The sequence below is a fragment of the Lontra canadensis genome, unplaced genomic scaffold, assembly GCF_010015895.1.
Source record: "Lontra canadensis isolate GAN:19392208 unplaced genomic scaffold, GSC_riverotter_1.0 scaffold73, whole genome shotgun sequence".
NCBI classification, from domain to species: domain Eukaryota; kingdom Metazoa; phylum Chordata; class Mammalia; order Carnivora; family Mustelidae; genus Lontra; species Lontra canadensis.
The window spans coordinates 866,925-882,495 of NW_022631067.1; the positions used below are offsets into that span (position 1 = coordinate 866,925).

General features: G+C 61.8%; 1 protein-coding gene across 7 annotated transcripts in view; it reads right to left on the minus strand.

Moving 5' to 3' along the window:
* MCF2L (MCF.2 cell line derived transforming sequence like) overlaps positions 1–15,571 on the minus strand; it is a 121,362-nt gene that overhangs the window by 64,918 nt on the left and 40,873 nt on the right. Inside the window, exon 1 of one of the 7 annotated variants that reach the window (XM_032881016.1) lies at positions 9,428–9,580. The exons of 5 other annotated variants lie outside the window; for them this stretch is intronic. In XM_032881016.1, the coding sequence (XP_032736907.1) occupies positions 9,428–9,530 (103 nt within the window). In that variant the 5' untranslated portion in view covers positions 9,531–9,580. Of the gene's footprint in view, positions 1–5,537; positions 5,557–9,427; positions 9,581–15,571 lie in introns of those variants that run through there. One more of the 7 variants, XM_032881020.1, reaches the window with a different exon arrangement.

Sequence of the window (15,571 nt, forward strand, 5' to 3'; positions counted from 1 at the left end):
GTTAACCACCCAGGAGGGTCCCTGTTTTATCCCGGAGATCGCCTGAGGCCCCCCCACCTCGAGGCACGAACCACCCCCCACTCCCCGCGGTGGGGCAGAGAGGCGGCCCAGGGAGTGGCAGGGAGTGGTTTTCCGAAAAAGGGACTGACAGACGGAAGGAGGCCATGGAGCAGTAGCTTCCAAAGGGTCTCATCTCTTCTGAATGGAGCCTTCGAGATCATCGTACAGCCTTCGTGCAGTCGTGGCGGAGGATCCCGTAGGCCTAGTGCCCCGGGGCAGTGCACAGCTTTTGGACACGGCCACGCCACACCCGCTTTTCCTCTGCAACTGAGGCCGGTTTATGCAGCAGGTCTGTGTTTTATGTGGTTTTTATTCGCAGGAATGAGACTTGTCCATAGGCTGCTGCTCCGGCGTTCCCACTGTCCCCAGCTGCCCTCCCTCGCCAGTATCTGTGAGGTCACGGCTGACCCGCCACCCTTCAGACCTACGTTCTGGCTCTCACAGACACTTCTGGTCCTAAAGGAAGGACCACCTCCTCCTCTGATGTCCGTCTCCTCTGCCCCCCAAGTCCCAAGTGGACCTCCGCTTCCTCTGCCAGCTTCTCCTCCATCCCCAGAAGACATGCACGCTGTGCCCCTCCTCCTGGCCATCTCTCCAGCAACCCTGCCCCTTGGCTGCTACTGCCGTGGCTGAGAGCCCCTTGCATGGCCCGCACTGTCCCCAGGTCCCACCCTAGTCTCTCCGTAGGCCACCTGCTTCCATACGCACATCTCTGCCTGAAGCCCCCGTGTCTCCGGTGAGAACTTGAGGTCCTGCGTCCCCGGCCACGGCCACATGCATCCCCGGCCACTGTCACAGCCGCCTGGAACCCCATCTGCACCTTGCTGCTCCCGTGTTCATAATAACGTGTGTGCTCCTTTCCCCGGCGTCCTGAGCCGCAGCCATTCTGGGACCTGAGCGTGGGCACGACACTCGGCATGCGCTGGTGTTGACCGAGCAAGGCCAGATAGTGGGTGCTTTAGGGTTTGTGCTGTGCCTGGCTGTCGACAGAGAGACAGAGAGCGTTTCCTTCCGTCTTGCTTGGAGCTCAGATACAGTGTCAAAGTCAGTGCTTTTAACCCTGGAGCATAAACAAAATTTTTGCTGTTTCCCATGTCGTGTTGATACATTGTTTCGAAGTTGTGTTGATACAACATAAAGGGACTGATTAAAAGAGTGGCTGAGGGCAGGGTGAATTAGTAAGTGCCACATGTCCCCTGAAAATCGCACCCCAGAATGTTCCGCGTCCGCTTCATAAAGGAGACCCGGTTCAGAAGGTGTGTGATGCCGTGTGCAGCGGCTCCTGCAGTAAGCCCCATGCGCTCCAAAGCCCGCCCCACGGAGCAAGGACCGGACGTTACCGGAGGGACGGCCTTGGGGCAAGAGCTCGGGTTATTGCTAAGGGCGCACTGGTTTCTAGTAATAAAAGTAATACTTTCTTTGTTTTAAATACAACGAGATCACTGAAGAAATTGTGCTTATGGCCTGAAATCCCAAATGCTGGCCAAGCACGGCTGAGGGGGTTTGTGGCTGGGACGGGAACAAGCCGGACCCCTCCGGCAGGCATCCTGGCTGGAGCACGGGCACCCCCCAAGGCCGCCTGTTGCCTCCCACTCCCGCAGTCCCCACGAGGCTCTGTGCAGCTGGAAAGCTGGGCAGAAAAAGCAAAAGCCTCGTGAACATTTTAAAATGCAAATTTCAATGGCATTTAAAGCTGTCCATTTAGGACGCCTTTTTCATCCGATCTGTACACAATTATCTGATAGATTTCTGGAATACTCAACAACTTCCGGTTACGTTTCCAACATATCAGTGAAACTGTGCTATTAAAAAAAATGTGTTTATTCCCCCCCAAAATGGGTAATGCAACTGGAAGATGTGACAGCAAGGAGTCCATGTCATTCAGGAAAACGCTCCCAGATCGGGGAATTACATTGGCCCCATGTGGAGCAAGAGTTGCTGAAGGGGAAGGCCTCCGGCCAGCTCTCCCACCTAGGCTCACCTTCAGGTTTAGCTCAGACCGCGCTTCCTGGTGCCAACACGCCTCCAGCTCCCTTCCCTGCGGCTGCCACGTGGAACCAGCAGGGGCAGTGGACCCGGGTGCAGACCTCGCGGACCGTCCAGTGGCTGCCGGGGCCACTTCTCCCAGGGAAGGAGCAGGAGTTTCCAGGAGTCCCGTGTCAGTTCAGGAATCTCATCCCTGGGCTTCTCAGTACCCCAGGGAGGTCCTTCCTGCTCTGGATTCTGATCCCAGTCTCCATGGCGACCACGCAGGCTGACGCTTCCCGCTCTCCCTGCAGCACCAAGCGCGGCCCGGCCCACGGCACACGCTCTGGGTCTGCTTCCAACAGATGGAGAGCGGCCCTTCTCGGGCCTCAGAATGTCTGGTAAATTCATTTGCTCTCAGCTTAATACAGAAACCCGTTTCTTTTCCTGAAGACTTGTTCCCATATAGAAGTCCCAGAGAGCTCCGAGCTCCTCTTTCAAGCGATCTTGGAAAATAAAGGTTTCTCGGCGCAAGTGAATACATCACAGGCGTTCTGAACTGCGCTGGCAACGGGCTGCACCGACGCCTCCCCCTCGACCTGCCGGCCCCACGTGCAGGATGGGCGTCTGCTGGCGTTTCTCAGCACGCGCTTTACTCTCTGTGTCTGAAATGCCTGCCTTCTCTAGCGACACAGGGAAAGCCGTCTCCCCGCTGCCAGCCTTCAGATGCTGTGGGGTTCAGGGTGTGGATCCCACAATGGGATTTACACTTGCGCTGCCAACCCAGTTTCTAAACCCTCCGGGTCTCTGCACACAGGACGGTGACAACGAACAGCTCCGTCACCCATGCTGCTGCTGGGATGGACAATCTGTCTGTGGGTCCCAACCACGGGACGGATGGGCACACCGTGAGAACGTCACTGAGCCGAGTGCTTGCGTCTCACACAGAGCCTGCAGTCAAGGAAGGCCCCAGATGCTGAGCTCAAGCTCCTGCTGGATGCACAAAGTCCTCTGCGGGGTCCTGGGGCCGCCAGCCCATCCGTGTGCCACCACACACACACACACGGAGCCTGGTGGGAAGGGTTCACGCACATCAGTGCCAACCTAACCTTTTTGCCGCTGTGTTTGGGAAAACACAAACACGGGACTGTGAGGTGCCTGGCACCCCACAGAAGCAGCCACACCCAGAGCACCAGCGGCTGGTGACTGCGGCTCAGCGGGAGCTGGGGTGCGACACCCCCCCCACTTCGTGACACTGGTGACAAGGCTTGCTGGGGAATCTTGCCCCAGCTTGAGAGACACGCACTTTCTAACACTCCCGTGACTGCATCCTCAGAGTGACCATATCCCGGAAAGGTCCGGCTCTCACGTCATGCCCACATGATAACACCTTCGGTGACACTCAGGCCAGGCCCAGCCTCCTGCCTGCTATACAGACGCCCCTCGGCTGTGTCCCCAGACCCCACTCCCAGGTCAGAGCGTGGGACTGCCTGGTCCCAGGGCTCTAGGACGGCAACCCCTGACCCTCTTCCCTGACTCCAATTCCCAGGCAAGAGCTCTGAGCCACCTCCTGTGACGTGGCTGCCGTTCTCAGTCTCGGGAGCTGTGGCACGGCAGTGGCAGGGATGGAATGTGGACACGGAGGAAAGATGAAAGAGAAAACGGACTAAGGATAAAACCAATGTCTGCTGCAGGGGGGCTGGGGGCCCTGGGGACGTAGCGCTCACCTTGCGGCGCAGAAGGGGAGCTGACTCTTTGCACAGAGGAGCTTCTGCAAAGTGGGGCCAGGGCAGCGGGGAGACGCCTCCTCCAGAGACTCCTGCCCAAGGGGACCAGAAGCACCCCGAGACCCTGCCCCCGCCCAGCCCCGGCCACGAGGTCCCCTCCAGGGCCCACCCCATGCCGTCACTCTCCTCTGGGGAAGAAAGCCGGGCGTGTGATGTCTGGACCCGGAGCACTGGCCCCTCACACTGCAGGCAAAGCTGCTCTACGGATGGTCCTGCCCCACGGGACTGTCTGGGGCTGGAAGCGCCTCGTCTGCGGGTCCTGAGCCGCAGGTCACGAGCCGAGCCGCACGGAAAGCCCGCACAGTCCTGCGGCTTCCGTTCTTGGCACAACATGAATGGAGACGCTGGCCTTGAGCGGGCGGCTCCCGTTCGCAGCAGCCTCTCTCCCTGGGAGACGTGGCCGGGGCCGGGCAGGGCTGCTTTGGACACCAGGTGGGAAGCAGTGGACACCTCTGTCCCCTGTGCTGAAGGCTGTTTCACCTACTGTGGGCTTGGCCCACTCACTGACTGCAGTCCTTAACTCCCACGGATGGGCCTGCCCTCCCTCAGCCTCAGTTTCCCTGCAGGGACAAGCGTGTGATCATTGTACAAATGGATCCAGAGGCGAGGCCTCTGCCCCACTCTGCTCAGAAGCCAAGCCCCTCTCTGAGTTGAGCCATGCCGGCACTCCTGGGGCCCTCGGGGGACCTCACCAGGCCCATCACCTTCCTGCGCCCTCCTGCTTGCTGCCCATCGCCACCATCACAGAAACAAGAGCCATGGGGCCAACTGTGGGCCCCGCGGCCAGCCCAAGGGCCCGCTCACGTCGCCTGCCAATGCCCACATTTCTGACAGTCCCCGGACCAGCACCGTTTCTGATGACTACGGCCTGGCCCTCCCCATCTGTGGGCTCAGACGAGACAGCGAGGCGCGGCTTTAACTGCCATGAAGCTCTCCGTCGGCAATGAGAACGCAGCCCTGCGCCCAAGGGAGAGCCTGTCCTCACGGGCCGTGGTCACAGAGCCTGGTCACAGAGACCTCAGATGTCTTGTCACAGTTGGATGGCAGCAGCCAGCAAGGAAGCCGCGTCCCTCCCCGCACCGCAGCAGCTTTTGTGGACTTCAGGGGCGGACGGAGGAACCGTCCATGGACAGGAGACCCGCTCGGCCCCTGTGCACAGCCGGGGCCGCAGAGTTTCCCTGGGCTCTGTGGCTCTCGGGAAAGCAGACCACAGAAGCACCTCTGTGTCCCCAAAGTGCCGTGTCCCTAGCACTTGACCTACAGGGCCGCCGACCGCCCAGTGAGGCACCCACGGGTCACTGAGTGAAGGGGATCCTCGGTACCGAGCCGCTGTGGCTTCTGTTCTGCACACACTTTGCGTGCGGACCTCCACCCACGGTGCTCGAATGAGGTGGGCTTGGCTCCGACGGGCTTGGCGCTGGCTGAGCTCCCTGCTGTCCAGTTCGGGCCAGCCTCGTGAGCCACAGGGACGTCCCTGGCTTTAGGCAGCCACTGGTGGGCCTCAGAGTCATCGAATGATGACTTCAGATGAAGAATCATCTGCCTCCCACACCCACTGCCTGGGCTGCTCCTTGCTCCGGGAGGTACCGCTCGCTGGTGACTCACGAGAACGTCCTCCCTTCTGCAGGGCAGATGCGTAAAAACCCTCTCCGGGAGGCCCGGTCACCGCCGCCGGGGCCCTGGGAGTGACCCGCAGGACAGCGGCTTCGGGACCTGGGGACTCACCTTCAGCGACAGACAGCAGCCAGGAGCACCACTCAGAACAGACGTAGTAGCTTTTCATCTCTGCCACAGAGATGCGGGTGGCGCGTCCGTCCCCCATGGTCTGGGAGCACCAGGCAGATGCTCTCCCCTGCACCCGGTCCTGCTGCCCTCCGCGCTTACCCACCAGCCTTTCCCACTGAACTTTGCTCCCTAAATCTGGGCAAGGGACCAGCTGAATCTTTACTTCCGTTTCAGCCCCAAGCTGAGACCAAGCACTGAAGGTGACTGCTGTCCGCAGGCTGACAGCTGCTCGCCCCACCCGCGTGTGTACACAGGTGTCCCGCCGGCCGGCTCTGGGCACTGGAGGAGAAAGGAACGTCTGGGCCCCCCTTGGCCTCGGTTCAGGGAGAAGGGACATCTCTGCGGTGCGACTCCCCATGCTGCCGTGAAGGGGACGGACGGTCGGCCGCGCGCAGGTCCCACACTGCCCGCAGAGACACACGCGTGCCGGAAGCCTCAGACCCGACCACGTGTCCAAAGCAAGTCCTGGTCCCACCCGCTTCCATCTGATAAGGTCTGGTGCACCAGACACTGGCAACGATGGGAACAAACAGAGGCGGTGGCAGTGTTTGCCGAGGACGGTGAGCAGAACAGAGACACGGCACCTGCTCCAAGGCCCCGCCCGTGCTGTCCGGCTCTCTGGGTGTGCAGGTCTCCAACACGTCTGCGGTGGGCAGCAGGAACCCCACCCAGAGGCGTCTCTCGGAGTCCGGCCACGTCTGAGCTGCCTTGGGCCACCAGCGCCGCAGGCCCTGCCCCGCTCACCGCACGGTCTGGGCTCCGCGGGGATGGGGAAGGGAGCCCCGGCCAGCAGGCAGACAGAGAGGCTCCCCGCTCCACACCACTGTCCAGGCCCTCGACAGCGGGTGCCCGGGACCAAGACCCCACAAAGACCCAGACGCCTCGCCCCCAGACCCAGCCAGAGGCCTGAGTCCCGCTGAGGCCAAGCAGGCCGGGAGCAGACGGGGCATGTGTGCCGGCGTCAGAAGCCGTGACTTCAACCAAGTTGCCCAACGTTTAAAATGATGAAAACACGGATAATCATCAGGTTTCTCCAGAGCATGGGACCTTTCCTTACCAACAAGTACAAGCCCACAAGCAAGACTCAGCACAAGTGTTTCTCCTGAATAAACACTTCAGGTAAAGCGGCACACTGTCCTCCCTGCGGGTCTCAGCAGCCCTCGCCCTAGAGTTCCGGAATGTCAGAGGTAAACCACCCTGTGCTGCCGAAAGCTCCTGAGAAGCCGAAAGCCAGGTTCACAAAGCCGGTTGTCCTGAAAGCCACGACGGGCAAGGCCCTGAGGACCAGCCGCCAAGCGACAACGCATCCTTAACCGCACAGTCACAGCCCCTTGGAGGGCCCTTGCCTGCAGCTGTGGCCTCCGCCATACACACACATGCGCGGGGAACACGGCCCCACAGTCTGTGACCAGGCCACTAGTCCCATGGTCCTGTGCTGCGCGGCCGGCGGCCCTTCTCACCGAGAGCAGGGCTAAGTCATGGTCAGACCCGGACTCCGGCGCTCCCTCTGGGAACAGTGGGGAGGGACAGAGCTATCCTGATGACTCTGGAAAGGGCCTCAGTGCGATTCGCAGTTACGTTTCCAACATTTTGGGTGCACTGATTCTCTAAAGGAAAAGAAACACTGCAGAGACGTCACCGTGGGGGGGTCTGATGGCCCCAGTGTGTACAGCTGAGCTCTGGTCTCCTCCAGAATTCTTTCCAGAAGAATTTCTTTATCTTTTCTTTTTCTTTTCTTTTTTTTTTTGGCATATGACCTTGTGGCCAAGTTTTTTCCTTTTTTGCATCAGCTACCAGGAAGCTCAAAGGGAAATTCTGTGATCACTTGCAGTGAGGTTCACCCGGGTGTGCCAAATGTATTTATTTGCTTCCTTTATTTACTTATTTATTTATTTATTTTTAAGATTTTATTTATTTACTTGACAGACAGAGACAGTGAGAGAAGGAAGCAGTGGAAGCAGGAGAGGGAGAAGCGGGCCCGCAGGGCGCTGGATGTGGGGCTCGATCCCAGGACCCCGGGATCCCTCCCCGATGAGGGCTCGGGCTCTGCTATGGGAGCATTCTGTGTTGGGAGAGCGACAGCTCCCGTGGGACAGAGCAGAGGTGACAGCCCAGAGGTCACCCTGACCTCCCGCTGATCGACGTCACATCCATCTCCGGCGATCAGAGAAAACTGTGACCTCGCAGTGACAACTGTGCCCCCGTCCTCCACCGACCAGGAAGTCTGGCCGGCGGTCATCTCCCCGCCTGAGGGTGCTTCTTCCAGGGCTCGAGCCACAGAAAGCAGCTGGGCTGCCTGGCGAGGTCTGTCCACAGGGACACAGAGGCCGGCCCAACCCCAACACCCGTATACACATGGGTTTGGAAGGAGGAACTGGACAAACTTGCAGGCACGAAGGAAAGCAAAGGCAACGGTGCTTCTCCCGGAGCAAGAAGCTACCCAGCAGGGAGCCAGGACATGGAGGCTGCACCTGTGGGTCGGGGAGACTTAGCTGGGAGATGCCAGGGAGGCCAGGGGCAGGAGGGTGAGGGAGGCCGTGAGGACCTTATGGAGCCCTGGTGACCCGGGGCCTCATGTGGCCCTGAGCCCCGAACTGCCCGTCGTCCACAGCGGTCGTGAAGACCAGCACACACGGCCTCAAAGGTTTTTAATGAGCACCAAGGAGTAAAGGAGAAGCCTGTCACGTCAGCAGCCCCCTTCCCTGCGAGAGGACACCACTGGGACACTAAATCCACAGTCCGGGCCACATGGCTGTCATGTGGGGACATGCTTAGGCCAGAAGTCGACCTCCTGCATGTGGGCTCCAGGTGTCAGGATGGTAACCCCATCCTCCTGAGGCGGGGGTCCTCAGGGCCACCCTCCTGGGGACAGAGCACAGATCCCCAGGAGCCAGCACAGTTCTGGTCAGATGAGTTGCCCACGCGCGTTTGCTGACCTCCAGACAGCGACTTGGGGGGAGGCCGAGGGGGCACAGACGCAGCGTCCACGCCCCTGGTGAGCGTGAGTCCGGGGTCCACCTGGCCTGTCGCGACAGCCCCACTCACCCTACAGAGCTGGCGGAGTCCACGAGACGGTCGAGGTGTCATTTCAACCCTGAACACGTGCACAGAGGCCAGTGAGCGTGGGATGACCGCCAAGACGGGCTATGGGTGTGGGCTCTGTCCTTGCCCCAGAGGGAAACTGAGGAAGGGGGTCCACCCAGGACAAGTGCACTGCCCCCCACCAGGGGCCGCCAGCCAGAGCAGGTCCACGCCCCCGCCCTGCAGGCAGACGCACAGGGGACGCTAGGTGGCCGGCGCCAGGCCCCACCTCCCTACCGGGGTGGGCGGACGTCGGGCTCGCTTTGTGACTCTGAGGTGTTTCACCTCACAGACATCAAGGACGTCTGGCCAAAGCGGTGCCCGCAGTCACAGAGTTTGGCTCTCCCAAGGTCAACAGCAAACCTCAGGTCTCCAGGCCCCTGAGGAGGGAGGGGTCCTCCCGGGAGAAAGGACAGAAATAAGGGACGGGGTCCCGGCCCCAGTCCGAGCTGTGAGCACATCCCGGCTCCGCAGAAGTCGGTTCATGAAAACACGACTTTGAGACCCTTGAGAATTCCTAGTCCTTCTTCAGGGAGACGCTCGCCCCGCAGCCGCCCCTGCTCCGGGCAGGGGAGCGGCCCAGTCCAGCAGCAGGACAGGGAGAACCGAGGCTGGGGCAGGGTGCCCCCCAGGCAGTGAGGCACCACGCACGAGCCCCCTCACGCACGTCCGCCCCGTCCACCCGCCCGCTGGAGGGACCCCCGGCGCCGGCCCCGCGCCCCAGGCAGCAGCATCCTGTCCCACCTCACCTGGCTGTGAGCGCCTCGAGGCCGCCCAGCACCGGGGAGGCCGCAGCCGCAGCCGTCGCTGGAGGCCCCTGAGAACCCCCCGGGGGGCCCCCCTCGCGGCCATCCTGCTTTCTCCAGGGACGCGCTCGGCAGTGGAGGCTTTCTTCTGCGGACAGGCTCGTGCAAGGGCCGAACGGGGTCCCGCCGCCCTGCAGCCCTCCGCTGGGAAACAGTCGGAAGCAGGCGGGCTCCGGCAGCGAGGGGGAGGGCGCCCCACCCGGCGCTACACGCCAAGCTGGGCACACGACCTCCTGTGACCTTGCTTTACCGAGTCCCGAGGAAGCACAACAGAGCGTCCAACCAGCTCGCCGGGTCCCTGGCCTCTACCTCCAGGCCTGGAGCTGCACTGACCGTGGGCTCGGACAGTCACCGGGGAGCCTGCAACCGCCTGCCCACGAGGGCTCCCGCAGAGGCTGCCACCGGCCCCCAACCCGTCCCCACACTGCGCAGGACACAGACGCACGGCGGTCTGCGCGCAGGTCTTGGGCGTTTCCTTCCTCGGAAAGGGGCTTGTGCTGGCCGGGGCTCCCGGGGTCAGGGACCTGCTCCAGCTGCCTGGGCCAAAAACACCTTCCAAGCTCAGGAAGTCTCAAGTTCAAACAAAGAACTACAAGGCGGGAGGAAGGGAGGGGAGGCGGCCCCAGGCCTTCTTGAGAAAAACTCGTAAATTCCTCCAGCGGTGACCCCTGCCTGCTGCCCAGCTCGGGAGAAAGGAAACCGTAACGTGGCTTTGCTTGGCGAGTCACACTTCCCGCGATGCCCAGCGTGGCCCTGGCACGACGGCTCCGGACCCTGGCGCCCGCACCACTCAGAGGGGCCGAGCGCCCAGCACTGCCCTGACTGTCCCAGAGCGTCCTGCCGCGTGGGGTGTGGCACTGGGAAGGCCTCCCACCCTCACCCCTCCTGCTGGCAGCTCATCCCACCCTCACCCCTCCCCTGCCCACAGCTCATCCCACCCTCCACCCTCCCCCGCTGGCAGCTCATCCCACCCCCACCCCTCCCCTGCCCACAGCTCATCCCACCCTCACCCCTCCCCTGCCCACAGCTCATCCCATCCTCACCCCTCCCCTGCCCACAGCTCATCCCATCCTCACCCCTCCCCTGCTGGCAGCTCATTTGGGGCCACGTGACAGAGGTGCCAAGGGCCTGAGTGCGTGTGTCTTATGCTCAAGGTCACAGGATAGAAGCTGACAGAGGGTTGGCACTTGGGTCTGTCTGAAAGGCCACGCTCGGCCCCAAGCACCATGGGTGCCAGAGCAGGCCAAGCTGGGTCGCCACCACATAACGTTTGTGTCATCGAAGTGCCTTGGCGCCCACCCTCCCCCTGTGAGTGTTCCAGGCTGCGGGGGACCCTTCCTGTGGGAGCTGGAGACTGGGGGGCCGAGGGGACTGTGTCTGGCCCAGCCCGGAGGAGGCAGCGGCCCCGGGGCCCATGATCAGCGTCCCTCACAGCTCTGAGCAGGGAAGGTGCCGAGAGCACAGGTGCCGGCCCCGCTCACGTCCACTCCGCCTGCACCCCCACCTGGGCTGTTGCCGGCCCCGCACCACCCCTGAGTTCCCGGGGACGCAGCAGGTGAAGCTGGCTCCAGGGCCTGCATCGTGAGAAGCAGCGAGGACGGAGCCAAGCTGGGGGCTGCGCCCAGAAGCAAGGGGAAACCGTGACTGGGCCTCAGCACTGTCCACCTCGGCCCCTACACGCCAGCCTCCCGGCGAGGCTGGCCTGATGCATACCCGGGAGGAAACAGATGCGTGTTTGATGTGGCGCGTCCGGGACGCAAGCGCTCTTCCTGCGGCTGTGGCCAGGGACCTGAGCCCTCGGCCCCGTGCGGCCCGCGGCACTGCAGGGAGGACGTGCGGAAACATGCTGGCCGCTCCGTGTCCGGGGGAGCGGCCACCATGAGCCACGTGTCACCACCGAGTCTCTCCCCGTGTCTGCCTCCCCACGTCAGCCGAAGACGCGGGCAAGAGCGCGAGGACGGGGCCGTCGGGGCCGTCACATCCGACACGCTCGTGGGCGCCCGCACAGGCGGCCTGCGGCTGGCCCAGCCTCTCCTGCTTCTCCGAACGCGTCTTACAGAGGTCCCTGATGAAAACCTTTTTCAAAAATCAGTTCTGTGACACGAACCTACTCACAACCTCTCCGTCTCTCTGTCTTGTAGGATCACAGACTTCAAGTTTGGGAGATGTCTTGAAACCAAGGGTTTTCCCGGCCTTTGGGGGACATTCCCCTCCCTAAGTCCCCCGACTCGGAAACACAAACCACAGACATCCGCGGTCCCAGGCCGCCGGCCAGGCAAGGGTGCTGAGCGCCGCCAGGGGAGGCTGGCAGCCTGGGCGGGCCCCTGGAGCACTGGGCTGACCCTCTGACAGCCACTGGCGAGCAATTCCCACCCACAGCCGGCCGGCGCGTCGTGGGCGCGTCGTGGGCGCGTCGTGGGCGCGTCGTGGGCGCGTCGTGGCGGTAAAGAGTCTCAAATTCATCCGGTCAGGGGCGGGAGCTCTTCAGCCCCGGCCGCACCAGTGACGCTGCAGGCGCGGACATTCAGCCCCTGGCGGTGGACGCCTGGCTCTCAGCTGCGCCAGGTTTCTGGACTCGGGGCAATGGGCTCTTCTCTCTTTTTCTTTTCAAGACGCAGAGTAGAAGAAACAGCCCACGTGTGCCCGTGTGGAGCTGCGGCCTCCCCCGGGCCAGCCCACGCAGGGGCAGCCCGGCCGCGGCGCCGGGGCCGCTGGGCGCCTCCCTCTCCTTGCTCTGCCTTCTCACGGCCTGTGGCCTTCCCGGGTGTTTCCCTCGACCTGGCGCCTGGCAACCCGGCCTCAGAGGCACAGACGGTTCCTTCTCCTCGCGGCAGACGCTCTCCCCGCGGCTGGGCCAGCCCCGAGGCCCGCGGGCACCCCCAGCCCCAGCAAGCCCCCCTCCCGCTCGGCTCCGGGTCCCAGCCCTACCGGCCGCTGGCAGCCGCACCGGACAGCGATTCCCAGCAGAGCCCCGCTGCAGGCCACCACTCATTGTTCCCTGTTTAATGGGGGCTTTCTGTCCCCTGCACTGACAAAGACAGGAAGCTCTGGGAGCCGGGCCGTCGAGGTAACCCGCGAGGCTGTGGCTCTGACCTGCCAAGACCGCACAGCCCGGGGGGACACGCCGCCGGGCAGAGGCTGGAGCTGCTCACGCTCGAAAAAGAGCTTCTTGAATGACGCGCTTAACTTTGTAAAATGAAGGACCCGTCACCACGTCCCAGTCACGACAAAATCTAGAGTCTGCGCCTGAGTCAGATGGGGCTAGAAACCAGCTAACGCCCGACAGGGGACGGGCAGCCAAGTGGTGTCCGCAGTGACTGTAAACAAGCACCTTCACTGTGCCGGGAAGACCACTCAGCGCGTGCCATGGGGGCTGCACTTTCCGGGGCAGGTCCCAACACTTATCAGGCTAAGTGGGGGTCTGTGCCTGGAGATTGTTCCCAGAGAAGCTTCCGGATGCGAGGAAGACCCTGGGGTCCTGTTCAGCGAGCGCAGACGTGCCGTGTCTGCCTGGCGCAGCCAGCACAGGACATACGCTCTGTACGCGTGGGCCAGTGAGTGCGTGAATGAGGGACCCTCCTGCAAAACTGGGCTTTAGAAGAGAGCACAGGACAAATTTTAACCCTTTGAAGGTTGATGGAGGCATAAATCTCACGACTGATAAACCACGAAAACCTGTCTGTTCAACAACTTTCCATATTTGTTTGCCATTTAAATAAGAAATGACATGTTCTCCCTTCTTAACAACTGAGACATCAAAACCCTTAAAAACCGTCTTCAAAGATTTTATTTATTTATTTGACAGATCACAAGTAGGCAGAGAGGCAGGCAGAGGGGGAGGGGGAAGCAGGCTCCCCGCTGAGCAGAGAGCCCGATGCAGGGCTCGATCCCAGGACCCTGGGACCATGACCTGAGCCGAACGCAGAGGCTTTAACCCACTGAGCCACCCAGGCGCCCCTAAAAACCGTCTCTAAAGACAGAGTAGCGTTATGAAGGTGAAGTCATACTTGGGGCATCAGCTCACCATCAGTTCACCTAAAACTTTACTGAAAAAGTCACCACTGGGACTTAACACCAGCCCTTCCTCTGCAAAGATAAGAAATTGTTTTTCACACTCAGGGACAGGATTCGCTTCTTGGACACTGCTAAGAATAGAACGACAAAAAGCCAGAACATTTGCTCAAAGCCCAGATACACAAAAGACATGTAATCTCTAAAATCCAGACAGAATAATCAGCTCTATTGCGTTTTTAAATTTACCACTTTGAATCTTCTAGAAAGCCTCCTGCTAGGGTTGACCCCCTCTCGGTGTCTGTGTATCTTTGGGGACTGACGCTGGGGTAAGTCCCCTCGGGGAGGGAAGGAGCTACCCCTTGGAGGCCCTTCCATGAAAAGTGGGGTGCCCAGACCGGTGGAGTACCCAGGCCAGCACAGCCCTGCAGAGCCCACGCTCATGCACTTGGGCGCTCCCCTTTCTTCTCCCTCACCCAGAGCACCCCCACGCTTCCCAGCGGGGCCACTAACAGAGTGAGACGGTTGGAGTGCGCAGCAGTGTCAGTGCGTACCAGACAGCTGTGCCAGCTTGTTCCCACCGGGAAGAGACAACCACGATCCCTATCCCCAAATCAGACGTATAAAGTGAACGGGTCAGATGGCTCCCAGCTGATGAGAGACGCAGTCCCAACTCCAGCGGCAAGGCTTACCGAGAAGCAGGTCCACAGAGACGAGGGTCTGGCAGGCGCCTGCCCAGCACAAAGGAGGAGCCTCCAGCTGTGCCGGTGCCCGTGCCTGTGCCTGTGCGGCCGCAGGGAGACGCAGGCAGGTTCACCAAGCACAGCCTCCCGTTCGGGGGGAGCTGCACACGCCGCACCAGCTGCGCAGGGAGTCCAGGGGCCCCGAGGACCGTGACAGCGGCTCTCCTCCGGCGAGAACATGTCCTCCAGGCACAGAACCCGCCTGACAGACAGCTGAGGTCGGGAGACCGGCCCCTGCCGTGCCTGTTGATCATGACTGGTCAGAACAACAGAAGGGCCGTCCGGTCACGCTCGTGTCTTTCGACGAGCCCCGACGTCTGACACCGGAGTGATCGCTCTTACTTGGCTGCAGCGGGAGCTCAGCCCCAACGCGCTCTCGCCTGGAGCGCCTGCCGGAGGAGCCGCTGCGACGCGAGAGTCCCCCCCTGGGCCCGGGAGGCCCGCCTTTGCCAGCAGCAGCGCCAGCGGCCGCCCTCACCGGCCTGCGTGGGCTCAGCGCCGGGGACCCCTGGAGCCTGGAACACGGCCGTCACTCTCAGGGAACCCCTGACACAGGTGGGGTTCGGAGCTGGTCCGTGAAACACTTAGCAAACCACGTGAATGGCACATGCAGGGGCTGCCTGGAAACAGGGGGTCCGGAGAGCTGGTGGGTCCGCGAACGGGTCCCAGCTCAAGAGAGGGCGGCAGCACGGAGAGGGTCTCCCGGAGACACTGGACACAGGCAGGCCCCAGGGGAGGCCCGCTGACCAGAAGCGCGTTGAGTGCCCAGGTCTGGTACCCCCAGCGCACGCTCACTGGGAGCCAGCTTCATGTCTGCTGTCTGCTCCGCTCACACAAGGGGTGATGAGGGACACACGCAGAAGCACGAATGTGACCGATTCCTGCGAATCCAAGGTCGTCCTCTTCCAGACATTCGAAGCGTCCCTCGGAACTGCCTCCGGGGCCTCATGCTTCTCCGTGTGGTCAGCATCTTCCAGACGCCACTTCAACCGAAGACCAAACAGCTGGCCTTCCCTGTTTGTAGCCATGTCCACTGAACGTGGACACCTCAGACACACTCACAAAATACGTTGAGCAAGGGAAGCAGCTCTGAGCGCCGCAGAGCCGCCGTGGTCCCCAGCTTGCCCTCCAAGGCACTGGACAACATTTGTGCCACGCTCGGGGCCATGCCTGGGGCCACACCCGGGGCCACACCCACGGGGAGCAGTTTCTCGAGTCCTTAGGAGAAATACTGCCTGTTGGTCAAGATCTGCCTTCTGAAATTTCTGCTTATTGACTGACCTGGAGGCCAACAGAACACGTCCCCCCGCGTCCAGCGGTAGGAGACTGCCAC